The sequence below is a fragment of the Numenius arquata genome, chromosome 14 (assembly GCF_964106895.1).
Source record: "Numenius arquata chromosome 14, bNumArq3.hap1.1, whole genome shotgun sequence".
In the NCBI taxonomy this organism is placed as follows: domain Eukaryota; kingdom Metazoa; phylum Chordata; class Aves; order Charadriiformes; family Scolopacidae; genus Numenius; species Numenius arquata.
The window spans coordinates 4,854,974-4,878,660 of record NC_133589.1 but is presented as its reverse complement, the minus strand read 5'-3'; the positions used below and the strand labels follow the sequence as shown (position 1 = coordinate 4,878,660).

The 23,687-nt window shown below is 39.8% G+C and overlaps 1 protein-coding gene across 2 annotated transcripts in view; it reads right to left on the bottom strand.

Annotated features, from left to right (window-relative positions):
• The window catches only part of USP22 (ubiquitin specific peptidase 22), a 112,931-nt gene that overhangs the window by 4,238 nt on the left and 85,006 nt on the right, over positions 1 to 23,687 (bottom strand). For both annotated transcript variants that reach the window (XM_074158267.1, XM_074158268.1), the window contains 6 exons: positions 16,957 to 17,104; positions 9,441 to 9,546; positions 7,583 to 7,741; positions 5,240 to 5,366; positions 2,201 to 2,292; positions 667 to 729 (listed from right to left, as the gene is read on the bottom strand). In XM_074158267.1, coding sequence (XP_074014368.1) covers positions 667 to 729; positions 2,201 to 2,292; positions 5,240 to 5,366; positions 7,583 to 7,741; positions 9,441 to 9,546; positions 16,957 to 17,104 — 695 coding nt within the window. The remainder of the gene's footprint in view (positions 1 to 666; positions 730 to 2,200; positions 2,293 to 5,239; positions 5,367 to 7,582; positions 7,742 to 9,440; positions 9,547 to 16,956; positions 17,105 to 23,687) is intronic.

Below are 23,687 nucleotides of genomic sequence, written 5' to 3'. Positions count from 1 at the left end.
CAGCTAGTTTTTAAATCTATCTATTGTGTGATTCCGTTTCTTAATGAAACTTTTAGGACCAAATGAAGTGCCTTGAAGAATTTAAATACACAACATCGGCACATGACTGAAGCAACCAAACCTGTAACCTCATTAAAAAAAGATAAGGTTTGTGTGACCATCCCATGAAGCTATGGATACTGGTTTCAATTACACTCCCTTTACATTCCTAAGCAAGTCCTGTATCAACCCATCATTTATTCTGGGTGGAATCAATACGTAACCCAAGAGACCCCAGAATTACTGGGGTCATCAACTTGGGACTTTGAGTGTCAGTGTTCTATAAACTTTCTTTCGGTCCTCTGGAACTCCCTTTGCTACTGCAAGAGAAACAGGATTATTTACAGGAAACCCCCATCCCTTTTAATACTGTAACCACAGCTTTTAATTTTGCTCATAGAACTACTGCTGGGGTTACCACCTTCAGATCTGAAAGTCAGCTGCCACAAAACCATGAGAGGGCGGGCAACTGTAGTGAACGAAGTTTTATTTTGCAACAGTTCAGACTTACTGTGCTGTCAAACACGGTAACACCCTTCGCACCACGGGATATATACATCGGACCGTGTATCTCCGCCTAGAAACCAACCACCTTTCACAAGAGGAGTCATGGAATGGACCACTTACTTATTATCATTGTTTAGACTATCCGTCGGCTGCTGGTACTGCCCGTTCATTCTGCTCTCTTTACTGCAACACACACAAAAATCCAGTCACTTAAAGCAGTGGCTTCCCAAACGGAGGAAACAGGTTGTACACGACACAGCCCCTTTGCCGAATCCAGGTCCTTATCCATGAGCCCAACGCCGCTCAGCAGCAGAGAAGGGCTGCTGATTAGGATGCTAAAGATGCTTTATTTGTTCTCACAGCAAAGCTACATAAGAAACAGCGTTTCTCCTCCTGGTCAAGGCTTCCGTGCTGCAAATGCAGATCTGTTTACGTCAAATGTCCCATCCAAAAAGCTTAAAAAGGGGTTAAGAAAAGATTTGTATTTTAAACCTGGAAAAATATCTAATTACATCAATCCTTTATCCTGTGATGGGTCAATCATCCCGCCTCTGACTTGTAAATTAATTTTGTGTTTCGACAGCAGCAATAGGATTATGCTGTTATTTCTTAGCCGATGAAATTCAGATTACTGAGTTATGCCTGCTGATTATCCCATCACGCTTGATACCTTTCATCAGCAGAGCCTGTTCTATCCGGGGAGAATTCACCACAGAGGAACAAGGAAGTCCCAAAATCTCCACAATATACTGGAATAAACCTTATTTTCTTAATATAACACTATCTAGCAGAGCTTTAGGGCTCTCCTTTCTCTCCTGGCAGAAGCATCTACTTTTCTTTTTTAGGGGAAGGGCCGGGGAGGGAGGCAAAGCTTGAAATTACTAGTAAAATTTAAGCATCCAATAGAGCCACTACTTTAAGAGCTGCCATGTTTTGGGGCTTTCTGCACTGCTTCAGGGATAAATTAAATCTGAATATCCTCTTGTATATTTGAATGGAATACCTGACAAATACTCGTTAACGAAGCTGATTAAATTCCTTTCATAAAGGTATATTTATATAAATGTCATGTCTTTCACAAACCTGGGGGGTGGGAGAAGTTTTACTGTTTCTGTTTAAACACCAATTAGAAATACCTATTTTTAATCTGGACTGTGTTTTTTCTTCTTGCAGCCTTCTCTAAACAGACGTTGAAGGTACAAAACAAAAAAAACCCAGATTTGCATGCGTGCAGGAGTAAAGAGGAAGGATTTGTGTCACTTCAGAAATACTAGGTTAGGCATTAGGTTACGTCTAGTCTGCCTAATGACACAAGGTGACCGGTGGCAGGCACCCAGGTGATGGGACCAAAGCGGAGATTTGACGGCACAATGGATCCGAGTCGATAAATTTAACATGCAACCAGAAACATAACACATATTAATAAAATAAATAAATAAATAGAAAACCTTTTCTGGCAACAAAACTCAATAGTTGATCTAAAAATTAGTTTAGAAAAGATGCACATCTCAAGGAGAAGCTTACAGCGGAAGGATCGTTATACATACTGTTCTATAACCTTCATTCAAGGATGTTCCATGTTTCATGATGCACATGTATGAACTGGTAAACAGTTCTGTCCAGGTCTTTGGGGGATTTTGAACTTGATACACACCTGGAAGCCATGAATGGTGTCATGTCCAGCTCCAGCGGAAATGAGACATACGTAGTGATCTTTCGCCTCAGTTTGGCTGAGTGTTCAAACCGCTGGAGACAAAGTGGAAGAATGTTTGTTTTTTTTTTCCTTTAGAGAAAGGCTAAGTTTTCTGTCTTTTACAAGTGTCTTAAGCTTAGGAACAACAACACGAAAGCATATCAGCTGTCAGTATCCAGGGTCTCCCCAGATTTTTTCTATTAACTATCTGGGCTGGGAACCCCTGCGTAAATGCTAACACATTTCTACCAGGAAAATAAACCTTTATAACTTTATAAAGGTTTATTTATAATAATTTTATAATAATACAGTTTTAATTATATACATAGTTTATATATATAAATAAAGTTTTATATATAATAATACAGTATTTTATAATAATGCTGTATTATAGTTTATAATACAGTTTATAATAATACAGTATTAATTAGATTGTTTACCTTAATATCTATACATACGAACTTATTCCCAACTGAGATTAAGAAAAAAAAGATATTAAACAGAGAGAGCACACACAGCCTTTACCCAAAGCGGTGTTCATTTGTACTACACACTGTTCAAACACACAGCTGCTGCCTACAGCAGCACACAGAACCGGTGACAATGAGAGCTTGTCATCAGATTCGCACACTGAATCCACCCATCCAATCGTCTCAAGTGACAGGAGTCAAGCCTACACAGGAATACCAATTCAAATCAAGGCAAAAATGGAATATGATAATAAAAAAAGCCTCGTCCCTCCACCAAAAGAAGCCTGCCATGCCCACCATCCTCTCCTCATCTTCTCGATTGAACATTAAATGGAAACAGGAACAAATACCAGAGAGAGATGAATGAGTTTCTATTTAAAGGCAGCTTCTCTCTCCATTTCTCAGAAATTCTGCTCTATTTACACTTCAAGTTAATTATTTTCAAATTGTGGTGCCATAACAATTCCCTAGCAACAGATCCAGACGTGAAAAGCTTAGATTTCTGTAATTCTTATCTTTTGTGTTTCTTTTTTTGCTTTAACACATGAAGTGAAATTTGCATTTTGCACGGACTGGACAACACAATCACTTTGGGAAAAGTAATTTATTAAAAAAAAAAAAATCTTCAATCATTCTGGATGACACAAAAACTGAACTGAGTGTAGGAAAGGGGGTGAGCACATTCACATTGCCTTGCCCAAAGAGCAGAATCTAGGTGTATCTTGCCAACTACTCTGCAATAATAAAATAAAAACAAAAACAAGAGCCCCAACACCTCTCAAGCTCCCCCAAAAGCCAAGGAGCCAGCCAACCACTCCTGAAACCCCAAGACAGTCACAAAAGAGTGATCTTCGGGAAGACCACAAACAGCCAAAGAAGAAAAAAAAGGAATTTTGCTACTATCTCTTCCAGTCAGGCCAGCATCTTTGGCACATCACGTTGCCTATCACCTCGGTTGATACTCAAAATGGACCGGAAGAACAGCGGGTACATAGGGTGAACATCTGAAGGGATGATTGCCTGAAAAGGCCTAAGTTACAGATGAGGGAATTCTTTCCACCTGTAACAGCTTTTTCCAGTAGAAAGCAGAATCAATCTTTTCTCACCAATATATGCCTTCGTATGGCATTCTGTTTTCATGTCAAGAACTCTGCATTTCATTCACAAGCTTCTGTACAAGCCAGATTTTGAAAATAAATTTTAAATTGCTGCTATGCTGGATACAGAGTTGCTGTGTAATTTAACAACTCTAAACTACAATCATTTCTTGAATACAGTCCGTGACTCGCTCAGTGAGACTGTAACACTACAGTCAGACAGATTATTAGATTTTCCAAGATGAACACACTGACCTAGCTTAAAGGGCTACTGGAAAATAAACCAGAAAAACTGCCTCCATGCTGCTGCAAAGTTCAGCATGCACTTTGCCACAACAGCTACAAGATAAGGGTCTAATTCCAACACTGTTGAAGTTACCCAGGTGTTTTACTAAAGTTCAAAGCCTAGAAACCATGTAAGAATCGAACAACTGAACAAAGTCTCTGGAGCAAAAGGCTGAAACGTGTGTTCTTTCAATTCACCATTCCCCAATTGGAAAGAGAAGCAAGACAAGCCTTCGCTTGTACACAGCGCATAGGCTGCTGTTTTAAAATCTGTTTCCAGCCATAAGTAAAAATGCTGTTTTTTCTTTATGTAGCTTATGTGACACTAGTATCATCATCAGAGAGGCAGTTTCTTGAAACATTGGTCATAGTAAGAGCTGAGGCCAGTGGTCATCAGCTGCTGCCTAGCAATGAGAGGACCTTGTCATTCTGTCCCAGGAGACGCTCAAGAACTTAGTGGTCTCAATCTGAAAAGCTCAAGCAGATCAAAGATGCAGTTAAATGCCTACGGTGGCTGCTTCTACAAAGGCCTGTGGCATCACTTTTCAAGGACCCTTTGGCCTCTTGACACAGAACGACCTTCATCTTCTGCAACAGCTGCCTACTTTGCACCACGGTCACATTCTTTACATTTAAGACATAAATTGTACAGCACTAAACTATCTGACATTATCTCCCATCATTGCATCTGACAGAATCTGGACTGCAAATGTTGAAAACTACATCACAGCTGGGAAGATAGAAGAAGCCTTCTCCATTGCAAACGATAACTTTTTCACGGGTTTCCTTCAATACAGAGCTCCTCTCTGGCATTCCTCCAGCAGAAGCCCAGGGTAAAATTTTTAGCATGAAGGATGAATAAGTGTTACTGGAGATTGGTTTCTACGCTGCTCCAGGTATCGTACTACCTTCTATTTTGTTTCCAGATTTTCACTGTTAGGTTCCCACAGCCATACTGCAAAGCTACATTATAGATAATGTAATACTATCTTAATAGAAAATCTAGCTGGGCATGCAAGCTGTTCTTTGTATGAGTTTATATCATAAAAGATTAGTCGGTGAAAGCCAGAAGACACATCCAGGAATTTAGTTCATCCTCTCAGAGAGGAGTACACATCCTCTGCTCTGTCTGCCCCCTCTGAACTTACTTTGAGATGAAAACAGGCCACAATGGGTAACTTCTTCATAGTGAGTTGTTTGGTAGATTCCTGGTAGCTATGGCAACCACTACATTTGATTTTGGCACTGCTTCCTAGATGTTCTGGCCTTGTAAACCTGAAAAAATATTGAAAAGCAAAGGGATGCACAAAATGATCAGATATTTTCCACATATGCTGAAAACACTTATTTTTACTTGTGGGTCACTGGCACCACAAGAGACAGAATTCATGGCTTTTAAGCGTCATTTTGCAAAAAACAACCACCTATAATAATGTAAAGTGCTCTGGTTCAGATACCCAAATCTGACGTTTATCATTGCTCTACTTGGGAACATCGCACTGAAATGCATCTGTGTCTGAGAAAGGAGCTAAATGTTAGTTCATCTCCTACAACAGAAGAGCTGATTTTCATACAGAAAGCAAAGAGCCTTTGTTTTCAGAAACAAAAACACTGATACGGAAGTTCCAAAGCAAGATGACACGACTTCTGTGCTCAGCTGCACGCTAGTCTGCAGGACACTCTCCTAAGCTTGTAGCCCTCCAGGGCTAGGATCAAAGCTCTGAGATGGAAAGGGCTGTAAACACAAAGTTCTCTTCAAAAAACCAGATATCTTCCAAGAAAACTCAAGTGTTGACAACTAGAAAAATCTCTTTCAAAATTTTCAGACAGAAATGCTCAAGGGAGCTATAGGAAGAGACCATTACAGAACAGGGAACTGTTTAGAGAAAATAAACTACCTCTGTGTTCTCACAACACACTAAAGCAAAATACCTCTCACTTTTTCAGAAACTGTCAGCGCAGACAAGGCGAGGAGGATGGACTGCTAAGTCTTTTCCTCCGAGTTTAGACTTCCACAGGGCAAATAAATCATCTCCCACAGGCTGCTTTACAACAAGGATTTTTGAGATGAAGTATTTTGAAATGTAATTTAAAATTTTATATTAATGCAGACACTAAGCATGCGAGGGTAACATGGTATCAGCTCATCACTAACCCAACCCTGCCTCATTCTACTTATGGCCAGCGGAGCCTCCAGCATTAAATGATCATCACAGCCTCCTGGTCTCCCCTCCTGTTTGATTAAGAAGATTTTTTCCTTTACCTCGCCTACGAACCACCATTCTCTGGTTTGGGATTTTATTTTTGCTCCTTCTATCTTATATCTGTAAAAAGGTGTATAGACTTGTTGCTATTCCTAACAACAGGAATGCCTATATCTTCCTGTTTTGTGTGATATTCCTGCTCAATCCTTCCTTCTTCAAGCCAAATTAAAGCTGCACAGCCACACTGGTTCACATGAAGTTACACACCTTCCTTGTTTGAATCTAATATTCAACCCGCTTGCTAATTTTTGGGTAAAAACCTAGACCCATCCTCTTTATCCATTAGAGTTCAACTTCCTTCCCGTAATTTCTAAGGTTCTCTCTGAACCTAGATGTTCTTCTTTCCCTATCATCATCTCTCACTGATTCTACCAATCCCCACGTTGAAGAAAATGACCGAAATTTGACTGATTTTGCCTCTTGATGCATTCCTGCATCAGCAATTTCTCATTTGCATTATTTCCCTTGTTTTCTTAAAATTACCCATCTTAAAAGTATCAAGAAGGTTAGAAATCAGATGTCAGAGGTTATGAACTTTTGTTTCAAGAGGATTAGTTTTGCCCCAGTCTACAGACAACCTCTTCCTCAGACAAATATCTTCATTTGCCACAACAGAACGACTTTCAGATCTGCTAAAAGATCCAAGTTAAAACTGTATATATTAAGCCATGACATTCTCTCCAGTTACCTGTTTCCAAGATGCCTAAGTTTCCTGATCAGAATTATCTTTTCTTTTTGAAAGCTCCATTCCTTTAATTCTTAATGCCATCCCCGCAACCAAGCTGGCAGCAGCTGACCCTCAGCTCTGCTTAGAGCAAAATCAAGATTCATTCTTGGTGTTATAATTTAGACAAGTACTAAATGCATTGTGAACTCTCTTCATGCGCTTGCTTAGCTACAGAACCACGAACATGGAGACAGACACTAGCGGTTTCGATCATTTAAAAGCACATTGCCTGGCAGCAGCCAGTGTAAAATTTGTTTTCTTTTTGCATCACGTGACAACTGGTTTTGATTGCTTATTGTTAGGCCTCCTGTTGCTCTGAGCCTTCTTTGCCTTCTCGCTTTCTCTCACACAAAAAGCTAAAACGTATATAAAAATGCTATTTGGGGATAATGCCATGACAAAGCATCACTTACTCCCATTGTTCAGTTGCCACCTGGAGAACAGAATGAAGCCAAATGTTTTTTTTACCCCACCAAGATTGCTTTTGTCTCATGTCATACCTTCGCAAGCAGTCTGTGAGAGTGGTGGTGCCTGATACATGGCTTTCCCCATTTACGACACTGCCATCACTCCCTGGACTCAGTGGCCAGAACGGGGTGGAGGAGCCTGGCAAATCCAAACTGATGTCCCAAAATGGGTCTATCGTTGTGGAAACGCCACTATGAAAAAGAAAGCAGTTTAATACATGTTTAAAGGAAGCAAAATTAACATCCTGTCCCACTTTAGGGTGCACACCAGATACTTACTTGTAAGAACTATGGGATCTACATCACCCCTAGAGGGCACTCAAAGATGACAGAAAATAAAGTTGCTCCACAGTGTTTTCCCACAACCGACTGTTTTTCCAAATATTCAAAAGCCATATGTTTTAGGAAACATATATGATGTACTAAATGCAAAATACATGCATTTAATACATTCTCCCACTCCCTGGAGCCCTGTGACTCAAAGCGAACAAGCAGGGTTACTCAGAGATAGAGGCAGTCGTTATACTAGTGACCAGTATAGACCAGCTAACACCTATGAAGATGGTGACGTGCAATCCAACCAGTTTAGAAGCACGGTTCTATGGTCAAGACATGGAAGACAGTGTTAAGGCTCCTTCAATAAAAAGAGTGCCAAATACTTTTGCTGTACAGTAAATTTGAGAGGCCAAAGCACAAATGCATCAATTAGCATAGGTTCTCGATCGGATTTCTCAGCAAGACAGCTGAAGACAAGCCAACAGCTAGACTATGGAAAAAGCTGCTCAAAATTTTAACTGGTCTTGACTCAAATCTTCTCTTCCAGCATTTACATTTTTAAGGGAAGTCTAGAACTTCAAGGTTCTAAGCTCCTAGTTTGGAAGCATTTTCCGTTTGTACTCGTTATGCTTATTTTAGAGTTCTCTCTTCCTCTAAGACCAGCATCTTTCACTCTGCAATCTCATTAAGCCGACAATATTCTGCCTTCTCTCCAGCTTCATTTGTGCAAGAGTTGTCAGTTTTCAAAAGAAAACTTCTTTTGTTACAGTTTCACCAATGCTAATATCGTGTCGTAACACATCAGGCTTTTTATTATCATATAAGGATTCTGTGGCTCTACGAGGCAAAGAACAAGATCTCACGCGTTTTCCTTACAGTAAGTCTTCTGCAAATCTCTCCAGAAAACTGAGAATAAAAGCAGATTCAAACAAGCAGAGCACAACAGTCCGTCTACAGGACAGCGTGCGTAATTATAAAGAATGCAAGACAGAACAAAAAACAAGAACTCTGACTTCTGCACTATGGCAACACCAAACATCCCGAAAGAGAAGTCAACTTGCTCCAGGACACAGAGCAGAACAAGTAGTGCATTTTTCCTTACTCTTGTAAAACATTCACTTGCTGGTATCTGAGATTATATTAGTATCAGCCTCTTTGAAACCTCTCCTGATGATACACGAGGCTCCTAACTGAAGGAAAACATGGTTGCACACCAGAATTTTCTTCACATGTAGTGGCAATTACATACGTTCAAAACCAAAGAGATCTTGGAAGTCTTTTCCTCGTGCACTTGGAAAAGAACAATCTCTCACAGACTAGTAAAAATTTCTACGAACTTTAAAAAAAATTTTTTACGGACTTTATGTCCATAAGCCTATGGTACTTTTCAGGTAGCTTTTTTGGTATGTCTTAATATACGACAGCAAACTAATAATTGATTGCATTTAGCTGATGCTGTGTTTAAACAGTTCTTGCCTTGCTGGAATTTTGCTGGTATTTTATCAGTATTCAAGAAAGAAAAGATTCAGTACACTGTTGTGCCGGTGGGCGTACAGCTTCAAACCAGAGTTAGGAATTAACAGAAATCAGTAGAATTTTAAAAAAAATGACTTACTGGCAGACTTGACAGGTAACATCAGACTGCAGTCCGCCTGTGAAGATTTGGTCTATGATGCAGTTACAGTGGTTGGGGTTGTTGGCCTTCTTCCCATTGTCATCACCTGCAGGAACGCAAACACAGACTCAGAAGTCAAAAATCCTCCTCGGGAACAGCGGTTTGTCTTGGACTGTGTTTCCAGAAACTCCTAATAACGCAAATTTATAAACATACTGCAAGCTCACAGAGATAATATGGAACCCTGAAAACGTGCATTAAAGAAAAACAAGGAAACCAGAAGAGAACTCCTAGCAAAATATAGATTATAATCAGCAGGTTAACTCCTGTGAAGCTTTAAGCCGTATCAGCTGTGAGGCAACCCCTTTTTCGGGGTATAGCCCCATCTCCCTTTGCAGAGATTTGCTCTGCCCCATCTGGTGTAAAGCTCAGTTCCTAAGCTGGAGTTGCCAAGGTGGCTCATGAAAAAAAACATTTAAATTTCCCTTCCAGGGCCACTGTGCAATATTTGTACCTAAAGAAACGGCCAGCTCTTTACCACAGAAGCACCAATTTCTGCTTAGGCAGAGTATTCAATAGCACATTACCTTCCTAAATGAACAGAGAGGAGAAACCATCAGCAGGCACTACCTTTTAATTCTATCCCAGTCAACTTCTCTGAGGAGTGAGGGGAGGTTTGTTAAGAACCATTAAGCTCCAGCCTACTTCCTGCGTCCCGTCCTTTCCATGTAAACGTGTACTTTCCGTTCAAGTTTTCACCAGTGAGAAAATGAAAGATGTCCTTATCTGAAGTGGGCAGATAAGTGCCATGTCTTCCTCCAGCTTCTTCAGACGCGGCAATCCTCTAAGTTCCCAAGGGGCACAGGGAACGTGTACCCATCTTTTAGGCATTACAATCTGTCATTGCAGGTCTCGGGAGCACAGCCATTCATTTTTTATGAATTGAGTGCTGAGATTAGGCCAATTCAGCTTTCTTAGACTAACCAGAGCGTTAAATAACCAAAAATTTCTTGGCACAGTTCTCAGCTGTAAAGCATACTCCTTCCATTCCCCATAGGTGAGCTAGGAGTGATACGCTGCTTCTTTGATTTCCATGACTGTACCGATTATTTTCCTTGGGCAAGATAGATGCAATTGGGTTTGCTTTGCAAACAGAGATGCACACACAAACCATTTCACAGCACCGGTTAATCATTTTGTAAAGTACATCTTAAGACGTCTTCCCATCTCCTACAACAGAAACTGCTAAGACAGAATCCAGTTTTCACAGCATCATAGAATGGTTTGGGTTGGAAGGGACCTTAAAGACCATCTAGTTCCAACCACCTGCCCTGGGCAGGGACACCTCCCACCAGACCAGGTTGCTCAAAGTCCCATCCAACCTGGCCTTGAACACCTCCAGGGATGGGGCATCCACAACTTCTCTGGGAGAAATGTTGCCAGATTTCCTGGTATCTTTAACCTACTATGAAACTGAAATACTTCCGAAATTAAATACCAAGATGCTGAGTCCTCAAATCAGAGCTATTACTCAAAAATAATTTCTAGTCAAGCACGTCAAAAAAAAAAAAAAAAACACCTAAAGAAACTAAAAGCATAGGGTAAAACCCCACCATTTTTCTTGGGTCTAAGGCAGTCCAGCTGGAGTCTTCTTGCAGCGGAAAGGAGATTTCTGTTTTCCAATAAAGCTTTAGAAATTTGTTGGAAAATATTGTGTAAACTGACAAAGGTTCCAAGCACAGAAAAGCAGACATAGGTGGTACCTACGAAGCTGCAATGGGCCACTTCAGTTAATTAGATCCTAAATGCCTCAGAAAAGCTCGCTCTCAGCTGCCCACTTTAGAAACTCCTGTTTGAATTGTCAAGAAAAGCACATTGTTTCCTTAAAAAGGCTCTTGAACAAAATGCCCTAAAATTAGATTTCAAATGTACAAGGTTCAAGTTGGGGGTTATCAGACCAAGTCTCAGGCATTTCTTGATGGGAATTTCAGCTAAATCTTACTGAACTTTAGATCTTTTTAAGGTCTCAATTATGCTAAGCTAATGAATAGAGCATACAGCATAGAGACTGTACAAGACATTCTTCACCTTTAGAAAAGGATCACGTATAAGCTTTAAAGACTACATGTGGATTCTCAAAAAAAGAATTTAATGGGGTTTGTCCTTGTTTTTAAAACTCAATTTTTTTTCTTTTTAAAGAAACAACATGCAACTGCCACATCCCTTTAACCTCGCCATTGGAAACATTATTTCTCTCTGGTTTGTTTCAAGGGGGCAGAAGCAGAGAAACAGGGTGTAGAGATTTTCACGGGACCAGGGGTAACATCCCTGTTGGCCACCTTTAACAGCCGTCCATCTCCACCCGCAGGAGAGAACCAACACTCCCTTTTCAATTAGACAAGTCAATTAGGATCAGTGACGAGAGGGTCTCAAAAGAGTATCCTGCGAGCTTGTTCCCAGCAAAACAGAAGGGCATTACCCACTCGGCGTTATTTCCCATGACATTTGGTTGGAGAGGAGGGAGGAAAAAAAAAAAAGTAAGATTACCACCTACTCACAGTTGTCAATACGTAACAGATGCTGAGAGGAGGTATGTTATGCAGCTGAGAACTAGAAGCTGTGAGATTGTTGTGCTCAAGTTAAGGTTCCCTTCAACATTTATGTCTTACAAAGCAGGCTTTAGTTCCATACATTTTATTCTCAAAGCTGGTCGTGATTCCTACTAGGGAAATCAGCAGCTTCTTGTAAGAGAATTGTCAGCACAAGACTAAACCCAAACTTGAAAATACATCAGTATACGCTAATGTAATTATGGGAATGGAAGAAAGTTTGGATTCAAATTAAATCACAGAATGATATGGGGTTGGAAGGGACCCCCTCCAAATGCAACTCTTAAAAAAACCCACAACACAGAAGATGCAGAACTACTGCATCTGTGCAATAATTAAGCATATTAACTTGTGTTCAAATATATACACATTTAATATACTACTAAAGGTAAATCACAAGTAACAACTGGAAGAACAGCCATAGATTACTTTTTAATATTGCTTTAGGTTTTGAAACAAAGAAGTTTCGCCTCCAACTTCCATTATGTATTTTAGATGAGAAAAAGGAATTTAAAAATTGCCAGATTTTAAAAGAGGCATTAATCAGAACAAGACATTGACTCTTCTGCTTTCCTTTGGCCCCTAGCGTTCTGAACATGTGGTTGCTATTCTTTATGGCAAAGCGGTGTACACTTAAATTTCTGTGGATCACAGCAGATGACACGTTTCACAAGCACATGCTCTATCAGTTCCTAAGAATATGAAGCAGAATTCACAGAGCAGGGTAGCGTTTTACTCCTAAATCTCAGCACAGCGTTCTTCCTCTGTGATACCCAGCACCAGGCTTCGAACCTGCTTTGTAGCAGTCCTTGTTAAAGATGAATGCAAAATGCTTCATGAAAACCAGATAAATGAGGAATAATCAGCTTGAAAGTACTATGCTTTTTTTGTTTGACAACTGAATAACGTTGGCTGGATAAAGTTTGGGATAAAAATATAGGATTACTTCAAATTTTTTATCTTTTGAACCTTTGTGTACAAACGCACATCTCTGCCGCTCTCTGCTGCTTGACTGTTGTTGCTTTTGCAATAAAATAAAATTAAAAGAAAAATTAAAATACAGCCAGTGGTTTCCCGGGGCTGAATATGAACTTTTGAATTGCAGTCTTGCTCCATACAAGGAAATAGTACTTCTGCTCTAAGCTTCTCTAAGTTTGAGTAAGTCTGAAACAAAGTTAGTAAACTCGGAAGTCTCTGGATGGCTGGAACCTCACTCTCGTGAGAGTCTGCAGAATTAGAACCCCGAGTGGTAATTAAGATGTATCTGTCATGTTGACTAAAAGCTGACCTAATGCTTTACAGACTGGGCAGAAATATCCATTCTTTACATCCCTCTAACAAATGTCGAGCCCTGGAACTCCTGAAGGATCCCACGGGAAGAACGGGGTATACTTTGTACTTGCTCGGCATGGAAGAGTCTAAGAAAACATGCAAGAAGCAACAGATCGATGTCTGATCATTCTCAGCATCTTCTAGAATCCAAACACATTCTGAGACTGAAAAACAAAGTTGCTATGTATTTTGAAGATCAAAGGCAATACACGCCAAAGTCCAGGTGAACGCTCAGATTTTAATACAAAGAAGGTGGCCGTTACCTACACAGCCAGGTCTTCATGGCATTACTCTGGTGAAGAAGCGAATGTCTGACGTAGAGTAATATCTGGTATGGAGTAAGCTGTGAATCTCATTTGGGAGCTTTTGTGGTGAGAAGGACCACAAATGCCAACACACAGTGACACTGCAGAACTCTGAGCACTATGAAACCAGCAAGAGACCAGAACACCACAAAACGCAGGTAACAGCTTTAAATGCTGTTTACAGGAGCAACGCTGGGAAAAGAATTCCGATTCAAGAAAGTTCTCTCTTTTTTAGTTGATGCACGTTCTTGGTGAATGGTAGAGAAAGAGGAATAATTAATAGCTTGTCCTTTCCTCCCCCACCCGCCCCCAACCGAAATGCTACTTTCCGGTTAGTCCATCCTTCTCCAGTTGTTGAATGAAAAACAGTGCTGCATAGACATGACAGGCCAGATTCCTTTTTATTCAGAAATATTTTCTGTTACTCCAGCAGCAGAGGGGAGCCCTGTTAAGTGTCCAGAATATGCCCTGCACGGATGCCACAGCTCAACACAGCGGTGCCAGCACAAGGAGAGCTATCAGCCCCGAGACATGGTGACCGTACAGGTTTTCCTGGGCTTCCAAAACTTCATGGATGCCACTAAAACAAAGTATATATTCAACCAGCATTTAAAAAACCCAAACAACTACCTGGGCCAGCCCATATACGGATCTTAGGGCAGTTAAGTTTTATGCTTCGTAGAATGGAGTATTACAAAACTTATCTTTAAATACGTATCAAAATCATATACTTTTCATAATTTAGGCGATGACAGATATCAATACCAAGCACTCACAGCCTGCTCTGACTTGCATTATGACACTTCCTAGAAAGCAGAGTAAATGGAATAGAAAAGGGATAAATGACCAATGTCAGCTAAACAAATATCATTGGATATTTATACAGTTCTTAACATAAGGAACACTTTTGTTTACTTTGGTGCCTGAAGCCTTGGTGATCATGAATAACGTCCAAAAGCTAGGGCTTTTGGACAGAATTTTCCCTCATACTTTATTTTACTTCACTGTGTGTTAATTGTAGAACTTGATTACTATTGACTGGAAGCTTTAAAAGCTTTTTTGATTCATTAAAATAAATATTTAATATTGGCAGGGGAGGCATTATTTGCTTATTATAGCTTTAGGACATATTCTCACTATTAGCAATAATATTTTTACATATGTATAGGTCACGTGTGTGTGTGTCTGTGTGAATGCATGCATAAGTGGGAAAACTTTCTCATTACACAGCAAACTAGTTCATTCCAAAAGCGGTTTATTTTATTACGACCATACTTGAAATTCTGGTTTAGACAAACTGGTTTGGTTCCCACACAACTGCTCAACCATTTATTTTAAATTACCTTGATGTGGAATAGATTATTTACCATAGTTTAATAAAAGTCCATTTCTTAAGAAACAGACATTTAAAGACCTGGATACACAGATGTCAAGGATCTGGAGCTAACACCTTCCCACCAGTAGCACTGTAACAGCTTGCTTACGTCCACACAACTAGCTCAAACTTAAAGGTATCCATTAAATAACTGAATTTCAGTCCTTGCATTGAAATGTAAACGGTACCTTTGCCACAAGCCAAAAATGCTCAGTACTAAAGGTGCAAAACCCCTTAATTCAATTCAATCTAGCTGAAACCGTTATAAAACTTGGTATCAATTCAGAAGTCAGTGTTTTCAACACCTCTGTGATATCCAACCAGTAGTAAAAGAATCCACACACATGCACACGCTCTTTCCAAAGATGTCCAACATATAGTTTTTTCAAGGTTTTAGGACAGATCCCAGTTTCGTTTTCATTCAAGCCAGAGAGGCCAAATAGAACCAAGAATAAACTGTTGAGAAAGCTTGATTTTGTTGGTAATTTCAGAAGACAGCGTCTTCACTCAAAGCCAAACCACACTTTAAAAAATAAATATATCTTTTCAGATTCTTTATCAGTTTGAAAAGAGTGAGGGGACCTTGATTGTTGCGAGTTTTTTGCTTTACAATTCTGAGAAGAAAATACTACTCCTTCATGAACAAATCAGAAAGTAGAGAAGAAATATAAACATCATTTTATATGAAAGATGAAGAAAAAGCTTCAAGATTTGTTAGATCGGTGGTTAAGAGGAAACACAGAGTATTTCTGTTTGCAGCTGAGTTTATTCAGTGTTAAGAAGGGAGAGGTCAGTATTTGGGTAGACTCTGTTCCTTAAAGTACTCAAGACTAGTTTCATTAGGCTTACTGAATTTCAGTTAGTGATTGTCAAATGACAGATATTAGTAATCACAAAAGAACTGTTCTCCTTTCCTTAGAAGTATCCTTTTTGGAGAAGACTCTTTTGGAGGACACCTATTATGAATCTGAACAAGCACATCTGCTACCATGTAAGACTATCTCAAAGATAAAAGCAAGACTTCAAAATATTTCAAAGTGGCCTTCCCTTTGATAGTCCTCTGATAAGCCAAACACGTAACCTCTAAGTGCTTTTTCTAAGAGCACTAGAGGAAAGTTGAGTGCTTTAAAGCTTATTTTTAGTGATCAAGGATTTTTGTTTGTTTGTTTTGCTGGTATCAACCCTTCTGTTTTTCCCTTACAAGAATAGTACAAATTTCTGTGCTTAAGCGAATCAAGCTAGATCAAACATTGGTGGGTTGGGAAATTTTCAGTTCAGACTCAGTTCAGTTAACTAACATGAAATACATAATTTCCTATCATATTAGCAAAGTGATTCAAGACTTAGGTACTTCATCTCTAAAAGCATCTCACTGAATATTTTTACTGTATTGTAGAATTGTGTATTTTTATATACAGACTAATAAAAGATACCAAAACCAAATACTACTTTTTCTCTTATTAACATTTCTGTAAGCAATTTGGTATCATAAATGCTGCAGAATAATATTTAAGCAGAGCAGCCATAGCCTCCCCTGTGTTATTTTCATCAGTCCCATGACACACTGAGTAAGAGCTTTAACTACCTCAAGTATAAATAGAATTAAAATGGCAATTTAAAAGAAAAGACAGTGACTCACAACCAATAAGAGAACACCACGATGGTGATTCAAATCAACGTACAGGCTTGTCTGCTTCTAACTCTAGGTAATTTCTGACAGTAGGAATGGTTTCTTTATAAATAAATCTTTTCCTTCAAGTCTACCAAACATTTTAAAAGGAATTTGCTAAGACTGCTCTACTGGAAGACACTACACTTGATTTGAGAAGAGATTTTTTTCTACCTCCTTTTGATCCAATATTCCTTGTTGATTGAAGACCAGGTACAAGCCTTACCTTTGCAGTGTCTGTGTAGCACATCTAATGCAGCAATGAGGAACTCGTGTGCATCTTGTTGCTCGTACCCTGCTAAATGCCGTGCGTGAGTCCATACCAGGTGCAATAACCTATATGGAATGTGAGGAGATCGGTGCCCAGAGTAAAACTGCTCAAAGCAAAGAAAAGGACATGACTGTTAACACATTACACAGCCTCAGTGCATTTCATTATTAAAAACTTCAATGAGCGCGATTAGTCAAATAAATTTAAACCATTCAATTCTGATGGCCTTAATAATAAAATACAGAGACAGCTTTTTATCACAGACTACTGAAGAAGTGATTTTGGAACTGAGCACCTCAATTTTCTTCCTTCAAATTCCTTCATTTTGTGATGGTGTAGCCTAAAATTTAAAAAAAAAAAGGGGGGGGGGAAGGGGAGCAACATTCAAAAATTCCTTACTGATACCACTGGCTTTTATTAAAAAAACCTGGGGGGAGAAATCCTACATTTGCAAGAGATCAGAAATTTCATTCATAAATTACATGCCCCCCAAAATCAGGACAAACAGTGGAGATGAGGTTACCAGCTGCCATCCAGCCCCTGAACCAAGCCTTTACGAACAGCTTTACTCATCCCAGCTGTTTGTGGAGCTGAAGGTACCACTTCATTCACCCATCCCAATGTCAGCTGCCCGTTACCGCTCCTGCAGGGTGTCGCTGCTGGAGTTCTGGTCCTGGACCAGCTCCTGCATCTGCTTCTTAATCTGCTTCAGTCAAAAATCTGATGAGCTGGCTACCGTAGCCACTGAAATTGCCCCAGGTGATTTTGCCAGAAGCGTATTAGAGAGCGCACAGGCAAATTACTCAGTCAGCAAAACCGTGACGGGAAACACCGCTGCGGAGTGGTGACACGCAGCTGGGGAGGTAAAGCAGCACAGAAGAGGAGGACAGATAACTGCCTACAGAAATGCACGCTGGGGTTTTGTTTGTTTTTTATTTTAAAAATAAAAACCAGCCAGGTCCCACAAAAGAAAAAAAACCCAAACACAAACCCCCCACACACTAAGGGTCTGTGTTTCCCCAAGTCGAGGCTCCTTCCTTTACCCTCTCTGTTTCCATCCAAGTGCTACCTTGGGTGCAATTCTTGGATGCTGCAATTCTACTTTCATCTTCCCGGGTCCTCACTCCTGCCAATCCTGGCACCGAGTCTGAGGCTAAAGCTCAGTCCCCTCTCCAGCAAGCCGACTTCTCTATCTATTCAGGAACCCCCCACATCGTTAAACCAGTTCCAAAAGCAAAGCAGAGACGCTTGCGGTGTCCCTGCGGGGAGCCAGAAAAGGCCCAGAACTGTTTATGCACTTGGGCTTCAGGTTGCATTTACAGGGTAACGTTTTATTTTTAATAAGTGAAAATTCTGTAAGTCATTTTGCCTTCCCTATCCTTTGGAAAAGGTACTTGCCAGTAAAGGGCGCCTGCAGCACCATGATTATGTTTTGCCAAGATCCTATCAAATCAATGGCAGTTTATTTTCAGTTATTCTTCCCAAACAGAGGACAGTAAGCAGCACAGATCAAAAATAAGATTTGAAACCCCAGCAGTATATAATTTCTCACTTTTATTGGGAAAGCAGGCTTCCTTCCCCAGCCCTGAATTTCTCCCTGCCCAGTCTCTGAGCATTTTATATCAAGTGCAAGCACAGGCACTGTGCTACAAACCTACCTAGATAAAATATACTGTACTTTAAGGGACATGTAGGCAAAAAGTAGTGCAATCTTCTCATCTAGTCCTCATATTTGTAGGGTTTTCTAAATGGTTTTAGCCCATTTCCTTGCAAAGAAATGTCTTTACTGCAAGCTTCGCTTTTTCCAAACAAGAAGATATACCTCTGCAGCCAAACAGCACAAAATGCTTCTATAAATAAAATGATCAATAGTTAACTGTGATGCCAACGAGAATGACACCAAGGGACTGGAGCAGTAGTATGGTAATTGAAATCTGCTGACGCAGCTGCTGCTCAACATAATTCAGGGAACTGCAGCAATAAAACTTCTCTGTTCTGTCACTCCTTACAATTAGTCCCAGAGCTCTCCGGTCATTTTAACCAACAGCACTCTCCGTAATTACTCCACTGCAGGCACCAGACCTGCCAGCAGATTCTACATTCTCTAGTGCTTCATTAGGTAGAGAAGAATCTAACAAGAAGCTTTATCAAATTATTAGCTATTATCACACAGAAACTAGAAACACGCACCTAGTAAGAATGGTGTTGAATACACATGGGAGTGGGGAAAGCTTCACTATTCTAATAAATCAAAAATGAAACAAAAGAATCTGAGCATATTCAGTAGCAATATTTAACTGGAATGTATGAAACATCCATCCCATCTCTGTCATTTCCTTGTTGCTGGGAGGAGCAGCCTCTCAGAGCTGTGCCAATCCACAAAAAGGAAAAAAAGTCCGCATAAAGACTTATTCAATCACTACTATACAAACCTTTTCATTAAAGCGTGCAAATATAAATAATGATGTATTTGCAAGTCACCTGTAAAACATTCCAAAAGCACAATTCTTCCAAACATCATTTAAAACAATTTTGGTTTAAATTTCTTAAATTTTCAATTCAGCAGTATCAGTTGTTTATATTGGAGAGAACTAGTTCAAGCAATTTGAAAATACTTGGTAATACGCTGTTTAATTGCTGTTGCAGGAAAAAAAAAGGAAAAACCAAACCAGGATTCAAATCCTCCATTTCTTACATACAACCCAAGTAACAGTAACTTTCTTCTACTGCACTTGAAACACTGGCTCTTGGATACTAAAAGGAAGAATCTATAGGGGATTTAGAGGGTTTTAGACTTTGTATTTTGCATTATTGATACCAAAAATATACACATCCCAGTCTGAAAAAAAAAAACCACAAATCAAAACAAAACCCCCACCACACACATCTGTACTTCTTTCTATTCCTCCTGCCAAAAACTCAGGCAGGGAAGTTTCCCAATTACGTGAACAAATACATTTGATCTATCCTGCATGTCTATCAACTAAACAGTCTCGGAGCTTTGTAATCAAGAATTTTTAGGCATAAATCCTGTACCAGGCTCCAGTCCAATTTGAGAAGCTAAAGTCTCTTTTTAGAAATTGGTTCTCAATTAAGACTTTAAACGTTCTGAAAATTTACAACGGGTAAAGGGAGTGGGTAACACAGAAGAAAAGAACACCTACTGGAGGTTTCCAAACAAAGAGCAATGGTTCAAGGAGTCAGAAAAACCATTTTCCTTGCACGCGCTCTGTATGTTTTATACTTATTTCAGAGACAAGATTTTACTAAATCGGCACAAACTGTACTTTCCATTACAAAATGCAAAGCCTCTGTCTATGTAAAGAACCTTAACTACTTTTTCTCCCTTGTACCTTTGTAGTAACTTATTTCATACATAAGCCGTTTCAACGGTGTACCATCTTGAGATATCAAAGCCATAAATCACCTCCTCCTTTTTCCCTTCTGTCCTCACTTCTCAACTCTCTGCGTAGTTGTGCTGTGCGCTTTGATAGGCTCACGAGGATGAGTAATGATGGGAATAAAGAAGGCTTTGTTCTTTACATCTCTGAGTGGATGCTCTGCGTTCTGCTCTATTCCCAGGTATTCTTGCTATTCCAGTCACAGAGTACACCGAGATACAGACCCGCTATAATCCTACCACCCGGAATGGTCACTCTCTAAATTATTTCGGTAAACCCTAGGGTGTGGACCATCTTGAAATTAGTTTTCATTGGTGAAGCAAAACTAAAACACAAATGCCAGTAGGTAAAAAGTAGTGCACAAACCCTTTCAGCCCAAAGGCTCAATGAACGGATTCTGTGTGTTCTATCTTCCCTCCATCCAGTTTCACCACTATCTGTTATTCCCAAATCCTTTTCATTCCTTTTCTTATGCAGTGTAATTCATGTCATGATTCTATTGAGAAATAGGTTTCAAGCAGCACAAATGATAATGTTAATTGATGCAGTCAGATATTTTTAAAACAAACAGAGATTCAATGCTTGGCATATTCACAAGAAAAGCTACCAGGAAAGAAAACCCCTCAATTCTGAGAACCATCTGACGCTCATTACTCACCATCAACCTACTTCAAGGTAGAAGAACTTTGTAGCTTCCTATTCATCACAGAGAAATCACACAACCTATGTAACTAAATGATCTTAAGCAAAGAAAAGGGACAACTGTTTTCTGTTTAAGAAGGAAAATAGCAAAACTTGCTTATTTATGTATAGTAACTCTCATTTAATGTTCAAATCAGTCTCTTTTTCTCCTGGAGAGATCTTCCTGGCGTGCATTCACCAGATCCCCTGGCATTCCATTTGCCTAAGATCACACTTTCAGAAGAGAAGGCTGGAGGGGAGATGAAGTTAACCCTTGCCCTGATCGTTTGTCACTGGGCAAGATGCCTTGGGATAACTCCAGCAGTTAACCCCGGTGGGAAAGCTATGTAAAAACAAGATAGAACCTGAACCAAAGTTTCTCCGGTAATTCAATTACAAAGGAATTCTCAACCATAGCACTGAAATCTCCACTGGTTGGCGTTCCCTCATTCAGACCTCATCTCTGCAAAGACAGCGTAGGAACCTTCATCATAACCACCGCATATAGTTGGGAGATGAAAAAGAACCAGTCCGCTCCAAAAATGCAAGATTTTGGTTTTCATTCGGAATGCAGAGAAATTCAAAGTCACTGGGAAACAGAATTTCATGAGCGCTGATAGGGCTATACACATCACACGGGATTTACTGCTTGCAAGTTAAAATATACAGAGTTGGTTACAGACACTACAGTTTTGCTTGTGGAGGACTCAGCTCTAGTTTTACTTTGAGATGGTTGAGTCACTTTCTGTTGTCCTCCCACAGCACAAAGCTGCAAGATTTCAACCTGAAATAAGGACAGAGACTACTGTACTGCTGTCTTCACAGTCTGATCTTGCAGATAGGGCTCTTCCCTCACTCACATGCCCTCACCATGTGGCAGAACATTAATTATTAGAACTAATGCAAGCGCAGGCATGAATTTTGATTGGGGAAAACGAAGGCTGAGATTCCCAAAGTTGTGCGTGAAATTAAACTTGATTACAACTGAAACTAATACGAATGCTGCATTTAAGCCCCATTTTGGATAACTGCCCATTCTTTGTTACATGCTTGTACACAGTCTTGCAAGAGGCAACCTAGGCCATCAACAGGGCTCCACATACAAAAATGGAAAGAAAACTCATTACCTAGACAGTCCTGATCGTTCCTCCAGCCCCTCAATCTGTAAGGTAATACTCGCTTCCCCCTTTCCCAAGGGATTTTTTTAAAAAATGCATGTATGTAAACAGATATTCATAGGAATAAGGCTTTATACCACAACTTGATGAAAAGATATCAAGATTATAATAGTACCTTTTTTTTAAATAAACAAATAGGTTTCTATATTAACAGTGTGCAGAAACTGCTATTTCTATACCATGACGGATTTTTTTTAATCCAGGCAGTGGTATTTCCCCATTTAACTGCACATCTGGTTTCAATAATCCTGCAGCTGCTACCTATTGGTATGCCTGCCTTTTTGTTTTTACCTCCTTTCCTGATAGACTCAGGAATAATTGAAAAATAAATCAAAAAATAAGAATAACATACAACTGTTGATTGATAAGCAGCATGGAAAGTTGCTAAGTCACACGAGTGCCAAGTATGAGCAGAAAACAACTTTATACTGACTGGAACTGCTAAGGGGGACTGTACCTTCCATGTATGTTTAACTCGCCTGCAATGACCAAAAAGAATCATCTCTGGGGAAAAGGGACAGAAGTAAAATCAAATTGAAAATCACAAAGATAAAGGTAAAGCTATTTTAGGTTGGTCTCAGTCCGAACGAACTTCCGTGACAGCATATACACAAGACATGCTCTGAGTACTGACATCTCCAGCTATCTCAAATGCTCTGTGACAGCATGGACTATAGCTTTTGCTTTTCCTTTTTTTTTTTGGTTGTTTTTGGTTGGGGTTTTTTTGTGTTATTTTTTTTACTTACCAAGAAAGCAGATCTATCACCGAGGGAAAGGCACAGAATTAGATTTGTTTGTTTGTTTTTAAAGACTTATCTTAAAACTAGAAGCCCATGTCTAGCCACAGTCCCTGATGGGGAACTAAGATAGTTAATAAAGCTCGTTGACTATTTATTAAGGAAAGACTGTGCTGTCTCATACAGCACAGATGAGACCTGCAGAGAAAGGCACGCTGCAAAGCCACCTGAGCGAGAACAGGAGAGTAGTTCATACATGGAAGGTACAAACTGTGCCAACACATTCGCTGTTCTACATCCTCCTGACCACTAATGGATTTCCACCTAAGAGATGATAGCAAAGATGTTTCTCCCTGTTAGAAAGCACTGAATCGAGGTCTTTAAAATATTTATACAGACCTACATAATGCAGTGCCTTAAACCACAAGGCTGTATACTACTGCTTTATTCTCACTCCCATTATCACCCAAGAGCCTGTGACATATTTTCCAGTTACAACTTGCACCTTTAATTAAAGCACACATTCAGCTTTAAGACTAAAGACTTGCAGATCAGTCTCAGAAGAGCAGGCAGCACTGTAATTATTTCCAATATGAGCTTTGACTAAACAAGGGTGACTCAAGAATAGGGCTTATAAGGCCAATGGTTTCCTTTTCAGCAGTTGGGTATTTTTGACAGTAGGGTCTCAC